The 20,483-nt window shown below is 36.3% G+C and overlaps 1 protein-coding gene across 1 annotated transcript; it reads left to right on the plus strand.

Moving 5' to 3' along the window:
- Window positions 1–6,311: 6,311 nt before the first annotated feature.
- Window positions 6,312–17,667, plus strand: INSL6 (insulin like 6). Its single transcript, XM_003782900.1, has 2 exons — window positions 6,312–6,588; window positions 17,309–17,667. Exons 1-2 carry the CDS (start codon window positions 6,312–6,314, stop codon window positions 17,665–17,667), a joined length of 636 nt encoding a protein of 211 aa, XP_003782948.1.
- Window positions 17,668–20,483: the final 2,816 nt, after the last annotated feature.

A 20,483-nucleotide genomic window follows, 5' to 3' on the forward strand; every position in this document is an offset into this window, starting at 1 on the left:
AAGGTCAGCTGAACCTCTTCAACTTAGCTTCTCTGACTCCATCTTACAGGCCGCTTTTTTGGCTTCAGGTAGAAGCCCAGTCTGGTAGTCAATAGTACCCACAATCCCTAGAGAAAGGCTCAAAAGTCTAAACAGTAGAGGCTCTGTCCAGGATTCCCAGCCTCTTCTTGTCCCAGCTGCCAGTAGTCTGGCTGATGCTGAGACAACTCCCCAAGAGCCTCCCCTTCCAGTGGGCAAGCAATGAAAAGATGAAGCTACTGTCATTAAATTTCAAGAAACCAAGACTATCATATGCAAGGATCCCCAAGGAAAGAATCTTCAACATCTTTGTAGTGAAGCTGCTGGAATCTGGACCACTCACAGATGAGAGCTCACCAGCCTTTCTGCAGTTTCAGTTGGTTGCCCTTGGAGTATCAACCAATTGGAAAAGGCTCCTGCCAACCAGAGATCTCAGGGGCAGAGGCATGTGCTCAGCCCTTACTCCACTGTAGCTCTACTTGAAATTTGGGCTTTTCATTTGTAACATGCTTTTACTGAAAGGGTATCACAGGAATCTCAACAGAGGGGACAGAAAGCTGTGAGAACAGCAAACAGTTTCACGTCAGAAAGCGTGGTGCCTTTGTCACCTGGCAGCTAGGGCAACAATATAGGAGGGTAAAGACCCAGAAAAGAAGGCACTGCCCAAAGTCTCATTGGAAGTGTTGTTTTCCTGGACTCTGTGGGAAAGGGAGCAGGCCAGGCAGTGGGAATGCTGGTGACTAAAGCCTGGGCAGGGCATCTGCAATTGGGAGAAAAGGGGGCAAACAGAGAGGTGATAAACTGGTTACCAAGCCTGTTTGCTACTGCTCCCAACAGGGAAAGGGGCAGCATTCTGAGACCTCTATTAGGGTCCTAGTGAGGAATGAGAAATAAATCTTATACTTCTAGGGTGGTCCTGAGAATAAACCAGAACAGCTGCAGAAGAACTCAGCCTCCAAACATAAGAAAGAAATTTAAGAGATACACAAACAGGAATAACCTTGAAAGAGACTATGTAACAAATAATATCACTCTAGTTTCTTATTTTTATTTTTGTTTGTGATTTACTGAGGGTACAAAGAATTAGGTTATACTGATTGCATTTGTTAGGTAAAATCCCTCTTATAATTGTGTCCCACCCCCAAGAGGTGTGCCATACACCATGACCACCCTACCCCCACTCTACTTTCTTGAGAAATAGAATTATTAGCTTTTTATGACTTTGTTTGCTTGCTAACTAAAAATTCCCATGACCTTACATCTCTAACTCTTTAACTGTAGTTGAACATGTATAGGTCTTATTAGAATAGTATAAAAGAGCTTTGTGAAAAGGACTGGGGAGCGGGGCTCAGTGCTTTCAGGCTTGTAGCCTACTGAGTCCCCACCAGCTAGTCAAATTCCTTTCTCTATACTCTTGGTGTGAGAGTATGTTGATTTCAATTCACAACATTGGAATGGGAAATTGGAAGGGACTTAGGTTTAATGACTTTCTTTGTCATTAAGCCGGACTTATGGTCCACGTATTGGCAACATCCTCTTTTCAAAATTATTTTAATACACCCCAAGGAAAGCACCTGGCATCCCATGTCTTTCTTGCATCCCATGTCTGGTCTTATAGTGTATTGAGAGAAAAGATAAAAGAGCAAGAAGAGTGCCTGGGTGTGAGAGGGGAATTGGAAGGGAACCACAAACAAGAGAAGATCTGAATAAGGCATTCAACATTTGAAGATGCAATGTATTTTCTTAAAAGCAAGATTTCAGATTAGTGGACAGTTCAATTCTAGAATGGTTTTTCAACTTTCCAAGTCATATAGTACAATAAAAATAAATTGCAATCTAAGTTAAAATTAGCAACAGCAGCTTCCAAAAGAGATAGAAGTTATTCTATTCAGCCTAATGGCTCATCTTAACTCTGAAAAGCCAGTGTAAATCACCAGTCATTGTTTTACTTTTAATACAAAGGACAAGTTTTGAATAGGCAGTATTTGAGTCCAAAATTACCTCTTATAATCTATACACATATACCAGATTAAATCCTTAAATGAACACCTCCCCCATAAAGTCACTGTATACTGTAAAAGCACTTGCTTCCATTTTATGGGATTCACAGTATGATATCAAATTTATTTACTTTTCCTACATTACTGGTTAAAGTTGGCTTTGTTTTACTATAAAATAAGGGAAGAATAACACCGAGTCCAAAAAACGTCTAATGCAAACTCAGGAAGAACAGATTGTCCCATAACTTGTATTTAAATTTCCCTCTTTTTCTAAATAAATTAGTGAAAATGCTCATTTAAAGACTGTGAAAAAATAAAATTTAGTAAGAAAAATGAAAAGTCAGAAAATCAATATTAAGTTTGGCATACCCATAGATACATATGTACAGATTTATGTAATTATTGATTTAAATAGTGAATTTTTCTATTGGAAAAATATGAATATTAAAGAAATGCTCCTATTGTCAACTAGTACATATTGCAATTGGAAGAGTTTGAGGGAGTCAATGTGCCATGGCACAAGCATTTAGAAAGTCATGGGAAGAGTCCACAGAGGAGATAGTGGAGTCTAACAATCCTTGTTAGTACCTCAAGGTGCCCAACTCTAAGTAGTCAGTTGTGTAGATTTCAGGATACTTTTGATTTTGTTTTAGTGTTTAATTATATTGTAGTAATGGTTACATTATGTTCTAGGCAAATTTGATAATTTTTCAGATCCTCGTTGACATGAACATTTTCCCTTACCTCCCATACCTTTTTTGACTTAGTAAAACTGGTGTCATCAACAAAGGTGCAGGAACCTTCGATATGATTCTGGAAATCATTCTTAAATTGTCACAGGAGCAGAAGGCAATACTTTCTGAGGGGCCACCATCACTGAGGTAGGTACTATTTCTTGATAAAGAAAAATGAAACTGATGATGTTGCTAAATTTTATCATGAGGGATTGTGACAAAGAAACTTTTCTTAAAGTAGGATGATTTTAGGTGTCTTACCCATCTTCCTCCCTATTCTCCATGACACATTCACTGATGTTCAATTCAGTCACCACTGATTATTAGAACATTAGAAATCATGATTAGTGTACACACTTTTCACTTGCTCTGTAATCATATAACTTCTCTACAATTGTACTATCTCTTAAAAATTAATCATTCTTCTGCTAGAAAAGTCTCTATCTTTCTTTTCTTTTTTTTTTTTTTTTTTGCTATTTTTGGCCGGGGCTGGGTCTGAACCCACCACCTCCAGCATATGGGACTTGCACAAAAGTCTCTGTCTTTTTAATTGATAGTACATACATACAGTTACATCAATTGCTTTTGAATTTTATTAACTTTATAATGATTACAAAAGCTTTGTCACTTTAACCAACATAATAACTTTTTTATATGTAAGTGATACCAGGAACTTATAACAGTGATAAATTTTTTTAATTGATCTTGTCAACATACACTTTGTGAACATGAAACTGCAAACATTTTTACTTTACTGTGAAGGTTTTTTGGTCTTAGTGAAATATTATTTGAAATCAATCTGAACTGACAACAGAGAAAACTCAATTATTATGCCCAAATGAAGTCAGTTGTTTCTATACTTCCAAACCCTTGTGGAAGCAAACAGATATGGCTATGTCCTTAGCAAAAGGTAGTCGGGGGAGGGGAAGTCCCTATCTCCACATCCCTTCCTGGGTTCAGGTGCTGCTTTTGTCCTGAGGTGGAAATACTCTCCTATCCTATTGATTCTACTTTGTACCCACATCTCCACTGAGAGGGATACAGACAACTTCAGATAATAAGCCAGGGGCTCTCACGCAAAGAAAAGAACACATTCTCCTTTCCTTTGTCCAGAAGGTACTGTGGCTTACAACTCTTTAACAGCTTTTGTCTGTCTTGTAGAGGCAGGACAGAGTCAGCACTCTGGGAATCCTGCAGCTCTCTTGTATCTGTCTGGAACACCCTGAGTGGGTGCTAGGAAATGTTTGTGTGGAATCCAATGGTAAGAAGCCTGAAGGGCTGAGATTCCCTCGGCAGGAGTACATAAGAAGTATGACGCCTGCCACCTTGAGTTGTGCCTGTGGTGAGGGGAAGCAACCTTGTGCAGGCTGGCAGCCCAGTGCTCTGTTTGTAAGTGCTAATGGCAGCAGCATTTGGGCTCATGAGGGTAGGAGAGCTCTCTGACAGTCTGGGAGGCAGAAATGTGCTACAGATCTAAGGGGAGAAAAAAATAAACACCCCCATCTATACTTTCTGGAGTACTCCAAATTCCTTAGGGATAGATCTTTGCCAAAATCTTGCTCCTTCTTATTCTGGTCCTTAACTCCATTCTGTGGGGTCTCTGGCAGATTATGGCATGTTTCCCTCAGTATTCCACCTTAGCTGTACTTTTTAACCTGGCACTTTTCTTCCTGGGATGATCTGGTAACTAATGTCTCTAGTTAGCTATCTTGCCTTTCTCCAAGTTTTACATGATTTTTTAAAAATTTACCATCATGCATAAACAACTGTAATTATGACAGAAGTATGAATAGGCTACAAAGGAAGTAAATTCTCTGGGAGTTTATTCATTTATTCATTAATTCACCAAATATTGCATGGTTATTGACATTAACATTTCACTTATTATTTGATTATATTCTTACAACTATCAGCACTAAATTATTGAGAACTCACTATGTGCTGCCACATGCCACTATTCAAGACAAAATGAACAGCAAAGTAAAAAAAAAAAAAAAATAGATAAAAGGTCTTGTCTGCATGGAGTTTACACTCTAGTAGGAGAGACAGTAAATATATACTATGTCATTGTGTAATGAATGAGATAGTGAAATACAAAGCCAGATGAAGATATAGAAACTACAAAGAGAACAGGAGTCAAAATCTAATTTGCCAAGTTCTGACACATATTGCTGAAGAGTTGCTTTGTTTTATTTTTATCTTCCTGTGAGTATAATGAATGTTTTCTACTCCCACAGGCTTTACCTGTCAAAGATCTGACTCAGACACATGGCTCACAATTGTTCAGACATAAGTTATTCAAGGAAGGTGAAGAAATTGGGCTAATTATATTACAACAACCTTTAAAAGATTTCAATTGCCAGTTAATTTAACAGCACTCATGGATGCGACTTAGAAGCAGGGCAAAGCTGCAGGGATGCAAAAATGAAGAAAAAGAGGCAGAAGACAGAAGAGAGGGAGAAAAAAATAACATTGTAAAGTAAATGATGAGAAGATCACTGACACATTGGCATCTGTGGTTTTGGCAGCCTAAAGTTGACTGCTTCTCCTCGACAGCCTGGAATGCCCTATGACTGGGGCATTCTACCAAGACAACCCATTTTATTATTACAAAAAATTTAAATGATAAAGCTACCTACATGGATTGTGCTTCATTTTCCTGCCCCAACTCTCCTAACTGAGCAGAATCATCCCATCTACTGCTTGCACTTCATGCTGTTGTTCTTAGAAGCAAATCCTATACGGCACTCTATCACAAATTTGTTACCATTTGGCAATAGATAATCCTCTATAATAGAGAGAACCAGCTATCCATCCCAGGCATCTCAAGACAGCATCCCTACCTGTCTGTTGAGGCTAAGGCTTAGGCCTCCCTGTGGGCTAAAAGGATTTTTCTGAAACAGCTTTTAACCAGGGTTTAAGACACACACCCACATACTCCAACACATCCATATTTCAACACATATTTGATTGCCAACTATGTACCAGGCCCTGGGATACAATGGAAAGCAAGAACAGAGACAGGATCTGCCATCGTGTATGTATCTCCCATCAGCTTGCTGATATGGGGAAAGGTTATAAAGCAAGTCCACACATGCAAACAGATTTATTAATATATACACCATGAGGGAGGTGAGAGGTTTCTCTGAGGGAAGAGATGCCTCGTTAACCACCAAGCAAAAACAGTGGGGGCTGCATTCACACAGAAGGAGCAACATCTTATGCCTACATTACCGTTTTACACGGGCAATATGTTCTCATACTTCATCTGATGAGTCTCCCAGTGGGGAAGGCAAGATGAACAAATGGTGGCTCTAATTTTGGAAGCCAGAGTCTCTTACCTTTGACCACCCGAGATCCCAAAGGGGATGGGAACGTTCAGGCCCGAGTACAGCTGCCTTAGCCTGAACTTTCTCGCCAGGGCGGTGGGCATGCTCGGAACGCTGCACGGTGCACACCACACCAGGAACACTTCCGGTCAGGCGCAGGCGCAGGCGCAGAGCGGGACAGGGCGCCACCCAGCCGTTGTGCAGTAGGAGGGCCCGGCTGGGTCCTAGGGATGCCTCGGCTCCTTTCCTTATGTCTGCTGTGGCTCGGGGTACTGCTGGCTCGGTTCTCCCATGAACTGAATGACAGCAGTAGAGCCAGGAAACTGTGCGGCAGGCACCTGATGGAAGAAATAGTAAAACTCTGTGGCCGTGATAACTGGAGCCAGTTCCATTTGGAGGAAGAAATCCCTTTCCCACAGCTAATTTCCAAGCCCTTGGCGGTGGTGGAAACCTTTACCTCCCACCAGTTTGAGAGCCCCGTAACCCTGGGGAAAGGCAGAATCACAGGTAAAAATTTAAACCAAAGGCGTGTTTGTTCATCTCTGTACATTTCTTATCCAAAATTTGCTTTGCTAGAAGGTGAGCTTCCCCAACAAGTAATTTGTGCCTAGGAGTCAAGGAAATACAACTTTATAAAGACCATTATATTTGTAAAGACCTCTGGGAAGTTTTTTTTTTTTTTCTTAGCTGAGAGAAAATAAATGTAGACGTAAAGTCTCCACATTTATATAAGAATGCTGTTTCTTTCCCAACTTCTCTTTTCTGGAGTACCTTTGTTATCTGGTAAACTCGTGTTTGTTCCTCAGAGCAGAATTTATGTATTGTTTTTCCTGTGAAATCATCATAGAACTTTTTATTGCCAATCACTCCTTTCTCGTTCCTAGCACAGTGTTTAGCACATAGTTGTATTTGACTGTCAGCAGGCCCAGCTACATAATTGGCCCACTCCAGTACAAGATATAAAAAAATGTAGGGCCTCTTGTCCAAAAAGCAGGAAAGGCCCATTAAAGGTTCTAAAATAGAATGCTTTTTTTGTTTCTTGTTCTTATCTCCACTGCTCACATGTATGGTCCATTCTTCTATAGGCTTCACTTAAAAATTCATGTATTTGCACTTTACTTACAAGTTAAAAGAAAGTTATTGAGAATTTCAACACTGCAACATGGAGCATTAAAACCAAATTCAAGGCCTGTGTAACAGTACAAGTCTCACTCCCATAATGCTAGCTCTGCATATCACAGCATATTATGGAGGCTGTCTCATTCACATTTTTATCTAAATTGTCTAGCAGAGGGCCTACCACATAGCATCTGGTTTTTATAGATTTAATTTATACTTAATACTTTCCAGCAGACTTTAGGAAAAATATTCTTGTTTCATATTCATTAGTATCTTCTTTCTTCTTGGTTTTTACATCAGATTTTAGTCCCAATAAGGTTTGCCATTTTAAAAGAAATGCCCTTTGTTATCCATAGCAAGAAAGTTACTGCCCTTTAAAATAATTCAGTTAATTTTATTTGAACGAATCTTCCAAAAGTCAAGATTTCTGAAGTTAAGGAAACAAACAAATTTTTGTGCCAAAAAGAGACCCTAATGTAGAGGATGAAACCAAGTAAAATCTTGTGAACAAATAAATGATAAAACTTACACAAATATTGTTGCTAAGAAAATGAAAAAATTTTAAAGACAGAAACTGGGCAGTGCCTGTGGCTCAATGAATAGGGCGCCAGCCTCATATGCCAGAGGTGGCGGGTTCAAACCCAGCACCAACCAAAAACTGCAAAAAAAAAAAAAAAAAAAAAAGACAGAAACCATGAGACTGAGTCTTGATCATTTTCTGCCACCAAAACTGGTTATGTCTCCGACAAAGGTTTAATAACCAGAATCCACAGAGAACTCAGATCTATTACCAAGAAGAGAACAAGTGATCCCATCTCAAGGTGGGCAAGGGACTTGAAGAGAAACTTGTCTGAAGAAGACAGGCTAATGGCCTACAGATATATAAAAAAATGCTCACCATTCTTAATCATCAGAGAAATGCAAATCAAAACTACTTTGAGATATCATCTAACACCAGTAAGGTTAGGCCATATCATAAAAATCCCAAAATCATAGTTGCTGGCGTGGTTGTGGAAAAAAGGGAACACTTCTACACTGCTGGTGGGATTGCAAACTAATACATCTCTTTTGGAAAGTCATCTGGAGAACACTTAGAAAACAAAAATTAGACCTGCCATTTGATCCTATAATTCCTCTACTAGGTATATATCCAGAAGACCAAAAAGCACACTACAATGAAGATATTTGTATCAAAATGTTCATTGCAGCCCAATTCATAATTGCTAGGTCATGGCAGAAGTCCAAGTGCCCATCAACCAATTTATGATCCAATTTATGGATTCATAAATTGTGGTATATGATCCAATTTATGGATCAATAAATTGTGGTATATGTACACCATGGAATACTATGCAGCCATAAAGAAAGATGGAGACTTTACCTCTTTCATGTTTACATGGATGGAGCTGGAACATATTCTTCTTAGCAAAGTATCTCTAGAATGGAAGAAAAAGTATCCAACATACTCAACTCTATTATGAAACTAACTTATAGCTTTCATAGGAAAGCTATAACACAATTTTAGCCCAAGAATACAGGGAAAGGGCAGAGGGAGGGAAGGAGAGGGGGGAGGATGGGTAGAGGGAATGCGATTGGTGGGATCACGTCTATCCTATGGGGGTATGTGTGAGTCTTTCTAAATATAGAATATAAATGTCTTAATACAATAACTAAGAAAATCACATGAAGGCTATGTTAACCAGATGGATGAAAGTATTTCAAACTGTATATAGAAACAACACACTGTACCCCATGATAGTATTAATGTACACAGCTATGATTTAATTAAAAAAAAAAAACTACCTACATATAAACTCACCTTGTCCCTCTTTTATAATGGAGGAAGTGTCTCTCCCCCAAAGGCTGCTTGTGGTTTAGTTCGGTGAATCTCACACTTTAATGTGAATATGAACTATTTTGGAATCCTATTAATACACAGACTCATTCATTGAGCTGACCTAGGGCCTAAGATCATGCATTTTTAACAAGCTTTCAGGTAATGCTAATGCTGCTAGTGGTGGCCCATTCTTTACAGTAATAATGTCTAGTTCATCTTCTTTCTTTTTTTTTTTTTCTGTCCTCATTCTTTTCTCCCAGAAATACAAGAAGAACCTTCCTTTTTTGGTTCATGTTGGGTGGGCATTTCTCTCACATCAAATACTGCACTCCCACTACCTATAACTGTACTGTAGCCAAAAATTTTATCTTCAGGCCTCCATGCTTGAGGCTGTTATTTAAAGAGTTTGGAAATCCCTTTTCTCAACAAAGCTTATTCTGAAGACACTTTTCTTGATAACAGAGTTCAACTGTAAAACTCAAGAGCTGATTAATGACCCCTTTGTTTTAGGTGTTATTCACACTTCCCTGAAGGAATAAATGTCATTCATTTAGTGAGAGGGCAGCTGGAATGAAACAAGACCTATAAGAGATAAAAATGCATCTGATAATATTTCAAAATTGGCAGACACATGAAACTTGTTACTATGGGAACTACATAAGGAGCAGTTTGCTGAAGTGGAAATATCATGTGGCAATAAAGCCACGGTTGTTTTGAAATGTTTGGGAGAAGGAAAAATGGGTCTAGGTTATCAATATGACTTACACTAAAATTCATGCTCCTTGAGTGAAGGGTTCAATTATAGCTTGAACTTTACCTTAGGAATGAAAACAATGTAACCTAAACACCTGTACCCTCATATTAATCTGAAATAACAAAATTACTGATCTGTAAGGAAAGATGACATTTATTCTGTCCTGTTATTTTCTAGTCAGTAATTTAGCAGTTGCAAAAAGGTATGTATTTCCAGTATAGCATATATAATTTTGCCATTTCTTTTATATATTAATGTGGCTGAAAAGTTGATTAGTTTCTTTTTTTTTTTTTTTTTTAGACAGAGTTTCACTTGCCCTCAGTAGCATGCTATGGCATCACAGCTCATAGCACCCTCCAACTCTTGGGCTTAAAGGAGTCTCTTGCCTCAGCCTCCTGAGTAACTGGAACTACAGGTGCCCACCACAACACCTGACTAATTTTTGGTTGCAAATTGTCACTGCTGTTTTAGCTGGCCAGGGCTGGGTTCAAAGCTGCCACCCTCGGTATATGGGTCTGGCGCCTTACCCACTGAGCCACAGGTGCCACCCGAAAGTTAATTAATTTTTATTTAGCTTTTCCTAGCAGGACACATTGCTGTGTCAGATCAAGTTAATTATCCACAATTTTAATATTCTGATAATCTGAGTCTGACACGGGAAAAGACAGTTTGGTACACTGATATTTAAAAATACTTTCTTTATAATAACTTGTATGTAACTTGAATCTGAAATTGTGTGTTGCTTATTAGTGGATCCCACAGGTGTGGGCTGTGTCTTCAAAACACACCCAAGAATGTGGTACTATGAAATTTACATCATATTTCTAAATTCTAGCTCAGTATGGTGCCTCTTAGCATTTAGTGCCAGGGGAAATCATTACAGTTTCAAGTAATCCATACTCACTATTCCATTTAGATTGACTGTATTCCTCTAATCTTGGTCTTTGTTCACCATTTCTTGTGTTTTTGTTTCTTTATTTTTCAGGTATCATCACAGTCCACATACAACTCTTTTCTTGATATATTGATTCAACAAAATTTGAGTACTTATTATGTGCTAGGCATTCTTGGTGCTTGGGATATAAGAGTAAATAGTGAAGGCACCTCATGAAGTTTACAGAATAGTGAAGATATAATATACAATAAACATAAGTAAAACATGCCCTATATTAGAAGATGATTGTTCTCACCTCTCCCCTTTCTCCATTCCTATTTTCCTCTTCTCTTAGGGAATGTGTTTATCATGTATTTTTGTTTATATAACTTTTTGCAAATTATGCATTATTTTTGTGCATGCATTTTTCAAATATATCTAAATAGCATTTAACTCTATATCTTATTGTTGCCATGTGAACATTTGTTCCCCTGCTCTAATATATACATAGTACTCAGGTGCATTCTCCATGTTTTAATTACTCAGTAATTAATGCCTAACCTATACAGCTTGAACTTCTTGCCACTAAAAATAACACTGCGGTGAACATCATATGTGCCCCCTTATGGACCTGTGTGGAAATTTCTCTGGGACATATACCTAGGGGTGGAATTGCAGTGTCATGAAGTATGTGTGTGCTTTCTTAGTTTGTCAGCGTATGTTAGGCTGAAATGGCACAATATTTTTATTTTAATTTGCTCTGTGTTTGAGCATGTCTTTATATGCATGTTAACCTTTGGTCTTTTCTCATTCTGAAAATTTCCTGTATATATTGCCCATTTTTTAAATTGGGATTGACATTTTCCATAGATTTGTAAGAGTTATTTAAACTTAGATACAATGGTAGTTATTGGATTTTTATGTTACAAATATGCTCCCTCATTCTGCCATCTATCTATTGATGTTGCTGACAGAAAGTCTTAATTTTCATATAATCAGGCAATAAGTGTTTCGATTTATTGTTCATTCTTTTGAGATTTTTATATTAGAGCTCTTTTTCTCTCTCCCCATTAACTTCACAATTTTACTTTTGACTTTAGGTCCTTAATTCTTCTAGGGCCCATTTTTGGTTCTGTCTAGGTAGGGATGGCATCATAGGGTTTCTTTGTAAGTCTTATTTTTCTTTAAATAGGGAGATAGGTTTCTGAACACATTCTATTCAATATTTTTTACATTGACTTGTGGGGTTACTTTTATTGTTTAAGTTTGTCCTTGCTTCCTACACTATTTAATTGGTCTATTTATTTGACCTTGTCATTACAATACTATTTTTAATAATATGACTCTGTAGGATGTCATTTATCTGGGGGGGTGGCAAGTCTCTATTTTTTTTTACCTTAAGGTTGACTAAGTTAATCTTCAGCCTTCATTCTTTCATGTATATTTATAAGTATGCTTATTGGATTTCTTTTTTGAGAAATTTGTCTGAAATTTTAATTGGGATGTATGGAATATATAGAGTACTCTGAAGAGAACTGAAAGCTTTACAACATAAAGTCATCCTCATCAAAATCATGGAATGTCTTTATATTCTATTAGGATTTTAACCTTTTCTCCATGGAAACTTACTGTTGCAGATTAGGTTAATGCTTAATACTTTTTTTAGCTATTGTAAATACCTGTGGATTATATTTTATAATTAATGACTATTAAATATAGAAATGCACTTGACTTTTATAAGTCAAACTTTATCCAGTTACTGTGCTGAACTATTTTCATAGTATGTTGATTCTGTAAGTTTTTCTATCATTTGCAAATAAGCCTTATACTGTTCTTATTTTTTCTTTTCATTCCATATAACATTGGGTAGGTCCTTTAGAAGTGTTATATAATAGTGATAGCAGGATTTCTTGTTTTGTTTCCAATTTTAAAGGGCATACATTTAAATTTCTTCATTAGGTATAATGTTTGTAGGTTTGTGCTATGTAATATTTACCAACATAAGTGAACTTGCTAAGAGGTTTTTTTTTTTAATTGTGTAAATAGGACTGAACTTTATTAAGGCCTTTTGGGAGGCATCATTTTACATAGTCATATGATTTTTTTCTTTTATTTCTTTTATTTTTAATTCAGCATATACTTAGTGGATTCCCACTAAGTGCCAGGCACTATTTTAGACCCTTGGGATATATAGTGGACAAAATAGGCAAATATTTCAGGCCTTATGGAAACTAAATAATGATAAGCATGTAAAGTAAATGTTAGAAGGTAATAATAGCTATAGAAAAATTAAAAAAAATTAAACAGGATAAGGGAGTCAGGAGTGCAAGGGGTTGAAAGGTGGGGTATAGTAATAAATATTGTGGTCAGAGTAGACCTTATTTTTAAAAAGGCAAGACTTGAAAAAGGAGATAGTAAGGGAAGTAGCCAAGTGGATATCTGGGTTTACTCAGAGAAAACAGCAGAAGAAAGACACTTCAGCCTGGTTCATGCAGGGAACAGCAAAGAGACCAAGTGTGGCTAGAGCAGAGAAAGTGAGAGGAAAATGGTAGAAGATAAGCAGAGAAGTAACTGGTATGCATGATAAAATAGGGTCTTCTAGGCCATTTTAAGGATTTCGTCTTTGAATGATCCATGGAGTCATTATAGACTTTTTGAGCAGAGGGGTGATATAATTGACATTTTAAAATGAATCAGTCTGGCTACCATATTGAGAATATACTATAGGGTGGCTACAGTAGAAGAAAAAGACCTGTTAGGGTGGGTCTTAGAAATAATATTAGCAGCATGAGGACGATAGTAGTAGAGGTAGTGAAAACTGTTATATAGTCTTGATATATCTGGACAGATGTGATGTGAGATATGAAGAAAGAAACAGAAATTAAGATTGACTCCCAAACATTTTTTTAATGATTAAATCTGAGGTAGGAAAGACCTCAGGTGAAGCAGGTTGAAAAACAATACAAAGAGTTTAGTTTTGGACATGTTGAGTTTGAAAACTTCAGGTGGAGTTTTAAATGTGAGTCTGTGGAGATGTGGAGTAGGAAGTGTGATATATGAACCTGGAGTTGGGAAGAGAACTCCTGTTTGAAGATAGAAATTTAGAAGTCATTGCTATATAAATTATTTTGAGCCATAATACTGGAGGAATCAGAGTAAGGATAGATAGAAAAGAGTACCAAATATTGACCCCTCAGAAACACCAGCATTAAAAGGTCAGGGGAATAAAAGTTGGGAGGAAGAAGTTACAAAGGAGATAGAAAAAGGTTAATTAGCCAGGTAGGAAGAAAAGAGAGTGTGGTGTCTTGGGAACCAAGAGGAGAAAGTGTTTAAAGAAGGAGTGTTTTTGATAAGTTAATTAAGATGAATATTGGCTGTTGAATTTATAGAGGTAATATAAAGGTAATTGGTGACCTTAATAAGAGAAGTTTTGGTGGTGTAATAGAACAAAAGCCTGATCAAAGTAGGTTTAAGACATAATTAGAGAAGACTGAATTAGTAATAAACAACTTTATCAGAACAACATTATCGAGGAGTTGTGCTACAGATAAATAGGGTGGTAGCTGGCAGGATAGTGGGGACAAGAGAACTGTGTATACTTGCTTGTTTGGTTTTAAGGGGAAGAAATTACATGTTTTCTGTTATGAATGATGTAATAGAAGTGAAAAATTAATGAAGGATATAGGGAAGGATTGTTGTAGTCATGTCCTGGAGTACAAAAGAGATGTAGTATGTAAGTGCAGAAATCGGCTTTAGAATGGATGGTTCATCTGTGACAATGAATAGGACAGCAGAATATATGGGTATAAATGTTGAGAGATGAGTAAAAATATGACAAAGAGACCAAATACAAGTTCTCTTCTGGTGGCTTCAATTTACTTATGAAGTAAAAAGGAAAGCCAGCTGAGTGTGAGGATGAGAGTCTGTTAACAGGGGTAAATTGCTTTGATAGGTTTTGTGATCTTGACCTATCCATAGATTTCTAAGATAAATCCTTTCCTAATGTAAAATATATTTATGATTCCACTTAACTATAGCTTATTTAGAACTTTCAAATCAACATTTGTAAGTGAAATGGGTTTATAAGGATTTTTAAAAATCTCATTGGGGTTCGGTGCCTGTAGGTCAGCAGCTAGGGTGCCAGCCACATACACTAGAGCTGGCGGGTTTGAATCCAGCCCAGGCCTGCCAAACAACAGTGACAACTACAATCCCCAAATAGCTGGGCATTGTGACAGGTGCCTGTAGTCCCAGCTACTTGGGAGGCTGAGGCAAGAGAATCGCTTAAGCCAAAGAGATAGGGGTTGCTGTGAGCTGTGATGCCACAGCACTCTACTGAGGGTGACATAATAAAACCCTGTCTCAAAAAAAAAAAAATCTCATATGGTTTTTATCTATTTTTGGAATATAGATTGTATTATATATACTAGCTTCATGAAATGAATTGGGCAGCTTTTGCTCATTTCTGTGAAACAACTTGTATATGATTAGAATTTTTCTTGAAATATAAGTGGAACCTACCTTGAAAATTATCTATGTCTGTGGTTTTCTGAAAGTGATAACTATGGCTACCCTTTTAATTTCTTTGAACTATGGCTACCCTACGATTTCTTTGAATATTATTGGTATATTTAATTTTTCTGTATCTCTATGTGACAATTAAGGCATCTTATATTTTCTAGGAATTTATCCATTTCATGTTGATTTTTAAATGTATGAGCATTCATAATCATTTATTTTAAAAACTTGGCTGTATTTGTACTTATTTCTTTTCTTTCTGTATTTTGTCTATTTTCATCTTTCTATTAATTTATCTAGCATTCTATTGATAATTTTAAGAACCAACTTTTAATTGAATATAAAATTACTGAAGGGTGCTCCAATATGACTCTACCTTCAAGGGACAGAGATTCATTTAAATTATCGCTAGATAACAGGGTGGAATAGTTATTATAAATACAAACAAGATCTAGAAATGGACCTGGGAAGATATTGGAAAGCCTAAAGAATCACATCATTTCTAAAAATCACCCTTCTCTGTTCTCTCTGTGAATCTTTTCTCTTTGTATTCCTTTATGATGTTAGCTTGTCATAACAAGCCTCATAGAATCCTTTCAACTTTGATTCTTACTCATCTTTTTCTCATTACTTCTTCCTTTTTATTTTCAGAGAGGAAATCTGATCAGGCCATTTTTTTTTTCATATGGCATGGATTACTGCCCATTGTAATAAATTGGGTTTTGGGGGGTAAGGTGCCAACCTTCAGTTTGTTCAACTGTGGCTATAGGATCAAGTCACATGGAGTCACATGGCTCAGCACATGGCTGCATAAGGGCTGGCTCTGTAGTGGGGGCTATTGGTAAATATATTGTAAATGGACAAGGGCCATGATGGAAGTCCAACAAGCCTACACATAATTACCTTCTGGAATTATTCAAATATCCAATAATGCAGTATGAGTTAAGACCAGTATAACAGTAACAATCAGTTCATTGTCCCTTAAGGATATTACTACTTCTCTATTTCTTTATATTTTAATGAAGAAGAAAATGATTTCTACCTACCACTTAGTTATGAAATGTGCCTAAGAAGACCAATGGCCCAATTAAAAAATGGGCAAAGGATTTGAACAGACACTTCTTCAAATAGGATATATTATAGGCACATGAAAAGATGTTCAACTTCATAAATCATTAGGTAAATGCATATCAAAATCACAATAGCTAGCACTTCACCTCCACTAGGATAGCTATTACCAAAAAATGGAAAAATACCAAGTGTTGGTGAGAATGTGGAGATATTAGAATTAGAATCCTTATGTATCAGTGGTGAGACTGTAAAATGGTGCAGCCTCTGTGGAAAAGTTTGGCAGTTCCTCAAAAAGTTAAACACAATTACCATATGATTTAGCAGTTCAATTCCTAGTCATATACTCCGCAGAATTCAAAATATATGTTCACACAAAAACTTGTATATGCATACTCAGAGAAGTGCTATTCATAATAGATAGAAAGTGGAAATCACCCAAATGTCCATCAGCTGATACATGAAAAAACAAAATGAAAAATATCCATACAATGAAAAATAATTCAGATATAAAAGGAAAGAAGTACTAATACATACTACAACATGGATGAACTTTGAAAACGATATTTGAAGTGAAAGAAACAAAAGGCCACCACATAGTGTATGTTTTCATTTACATAAAATATGCAGAATAGGTGAATCCATAGAAACAAGTCAGGAGCTAGAGGAGAAGGAAATGAAAGCAACTGCTAATGGGGTTGGGGTTTCTTTTTGGAGTAGTAGAAATGTTCTGGAATTAAATATTGGTGATAGTTACACAACTTTGTATATATACTAAAAACCACTGAATTGTATAATTTACAAATGATAAATTGTATGGTATGTGAATAATAATCTTAAAAAATGTTACTATAAAAATGTGCAAAAGTTTGTAAGTTTTTTGTAGTAAATTATAACCATTTTAGTTAAAAATATATTGCTTTTGTATAACCATACTTTCTATTCTTTATTTACAATGTGATCACTTGGTTTTTAATAATTAGCTGATTTTAGTATTTCAATATTAAATTTTAAACTAACAGAAGATTTTATGAGGATTGTTCTCTTCTCTCAACAGTGTCTACTTCTGTCTCTCATGAAGAGGCAAATAACACTTGGGAGATGCAGTCACTGCCTGGGTATCAGTATAAAAAGGTGAACTCACCCCTTGATAAGACAAGAGAATTTTCCTCATCACATGTTGTCAACCCACGTATTCGTGAGAGTATAAAATCACAGAAGAAAAGTACAAATAAAATTAAAACCTTGAACAATTTGTTTTGGGGTAATCATCCCCAAAGAAAACGCAGAGGATATTCAGAAAAGTGTTGTCTTAAAGGATGTACAAAAGAAGAACTTAGCATTGCATGTCTTCCATATGTTCATTTCAAAAACGTAAAGCAGAAAGGATCATCACTTGTAACTGAGATATACTAACCGTCATAGGAATTATACTAACTTAATAAAAGCTTAATGTATTTATTTTACTTTTTAAAAATTTTTTTGTAGTTACACTTATGCTATGACTGCTATCTAAACATACTTGCAAGCACTGGACAATACCTTATGGTGGTAATAGGAATCTTAGGATTTTCTTTGGAGATCTTAATTTTTTCTCTTATTTTTTATATTTTTAAGAAGATGTTACTGGAAGTGGAATGATTCACATAGACATCTAAGAATTACCTATTCATTTTTTGTCATTATGACTGAAATTCTCTTAAGCCACAATGAAGTGGATTATGGAATATTCTGCATTCCATATGTGTGAAATACAACTGATGCCCATAACTATTAGGGTTACTCCAGAATGCCAATACTCTGTTCCACCAACTTAACTTTTAACTAACCACCCTACCACTCCTAGTAGGAGCTCTTGTACTGTAATAGTAGGTATACTTTTAATTTGTTGAGTTTTATTATGGTGGCTCATTACAATTTCTACTGAGGACTTAAAAGAGTTTATTAAATATTTGTAATTTGTAAAATCTCTCCAAAATACCCTGTATTTGCTTTAAAAGTACTGGTACAATGAGAGTCAACACGTAACTCTCAATATTGATTGGGAAGTCTATTACTAGAGTTCTTAATACATGGTCCCTGACCACAACAGCAGCAGCAGCATCACCTGGGAACTTGCTAGAAATGCAATTCTAAGGTTTCATTCCAAACCTGCTGAATCAGAAACTACATATGGGGCTCAGCAATATGTGTTTTTAACAGACCTTCCAGGCCATTATGAAGTAGGTTAAAGATCAAGACCACTGGTAAATAAACTGAAAAAGAGGAACCGGTACTGAGACTACAGAAATTACTTCATAACTTTGAGAAGGAAGAAATCCTCCCCTACTCATTCTGTGAAGCCAAAATTACCTTGATGATATCAAAGCCAGGATAGGACAAAAACTAAAAAAGAAAGCTATAGACCAATATCTCTTATGAATATAGATATAAAAATTCTAGCAAACTGAATTCAGCTGCACATCAAAAAAATAATCCAGCATGAAAAAGTGGGCTTCATTGAAGGGGTTCATCATAAACAGAAGTAGAAACAAAGACCCTATGATCATCTCAATATGGAGAAAGCATTTGACAAAAGTCAGAACACTTTTATGATAAGAACTCTTAATAGATATATATTGAACATAACCCAAACTTTTAAAAGCCATATATGACAAACCCACAGCCAAATTTCTGAATGGGGAAAAGATGAAAGCATTCCCACTTAGGTCTGGAACTAGACAAGTTTGCTTTCTGTTATGATATCTATTCATCATAGTGCTAGAAGTTCCAGGCAAAGCAATCAGACAATGGAAGGAAATCGAGGGTATCCAGATGGTAACAGAAGAGGTCACACTATCATTCTTTGCTGACAATATGATCTTATATCTAGAAAACCCCAAAGTTTATGCCAAGAAGTTTGGGAATTGATAAATTCAGCAGCGTCTCAGATTACAAAATCAATCTTCACATATCAATGATATTTCTATACACTAACAAAATGAAACTGAGAAAGACTAAATATCTTTCACAATAGCAGTGAAGAAAATACCTAGGATATATTTAACCAAGGAGGTAAAAGACATCTAGGGAGAGAACTACAAAACACTGAAGAAGGAAATTGCAGAGGAAGTAAACAAATGGAAAAACCTATTATGTACTAGAGTGTTCACAGTAGCTCAGTTCACAATCACTAAACCATGGAATCAACCCAAGTGCCCACCAACACATGAATGGACTAAAATGATGGTGGTACATGTATACCGTGGAATACTATTCAGCTGTAAAAAAGATGGTGGCTTTACATCTTTTGTATTTCTAGATGAAGTTAAAGAACATTCTTCTCAGTAAAGTATCACAAAAATAGAAAATCAAGTATCCAAAGTACTGAATACTAAAACAAGATAAATAGATAAACAACTACATACTCACACAAGAAAAAAACACAAATCAAGGGGGAAGGTGAAAGGATGGGAGGAGGATTGGTAAGCTCTCACCTTATGGGCATAAGGGAATGGTGTAGCACAACCCCCTGGGTGAAGGACTCAACTATAACTTGAAGTTTACCTAAAAAATGCAAACAATGTAACCTAATAATTTGTACCCTCATATTAATCTGAAATTTCAAAAAAGGAAAAACATACCATGCTAATGGATCAGCAGAATCAGCAATGTTAAAATGTCTATGCTACCCAAAGTGATCTACAGATTCAGTGCAATCCCTATTAAAATGCCAGCGTCATTTTTTTTGCAGATCTAGAAAAAATAATCCTACACTTCAAATGGAATCAGAAATGAGCATGACTAGCCAAAGCAACATTAAGCAAAAAGGGCAAATCCAGAGGCATCATTTCATACATCAAGCTATACTATAAGTCTATAGTAAATAAAACAGCGTGGTACTGGCACAAGAACCGACACATAGACGATAACAGACATAAACCTAAAGCATTAAACTACAATTCTAGAATCAAATATTAGAAAGACTATTATAGACATCAGCCTGGGAAAAAAATTAAGAAGTTGACCCCAAAGTCAATCCCAGCAACAACAAAAATTAACAAATGGGACCTGACCAAATTGAAAACCTCTGCACAGTGAAGGAAACAGTCAACAGAGTAAACAGACCATCTACAGAATGGGGGACAATACTTGCATGTCATACATCTGACAAAAGCTCTATAAAATCAGAATCTATAAAGACCTCAAGAAAATCAGCAAGAAAAAAATCAAACCACCCCATAAAAAGTCAG

This window comes from Otolemur garnettii, unplaced genomic scaffold, assembly GCF_000181295.1.
Source record: "Otolemur garnettii isolate 467f Iridium unplaced genomic scaffold, OtoGar3 scaffold00006, whole genome shotgun sequence".
NCBI classification, from domain to species: domain Eukaryota; kingdom Metazoa; phylum Chordata; class Mammalia; order Primates; family Galagidae; genus Otolemur; species Otolemur garnettii.

What these genes read in the sequence shown, in the direction of transcription:
- INSL6 (XM_003782900.1), top strand. Translation starts at nt 6,312, where the DNA reads ATGCCTCGGCTCCTTTCCTTATGTCTGCTGTGGCTCGGGGTACTGCTG. An exon ending in GGGGAAAGGCAGAATCACAG is followed by an intron (nt 6,589 to 17,308) that starts GTAAAAATTTAA and finishes TTCTCTCAACAG; the next exon opens with TGTCTACTTCTGTCTCTCAT.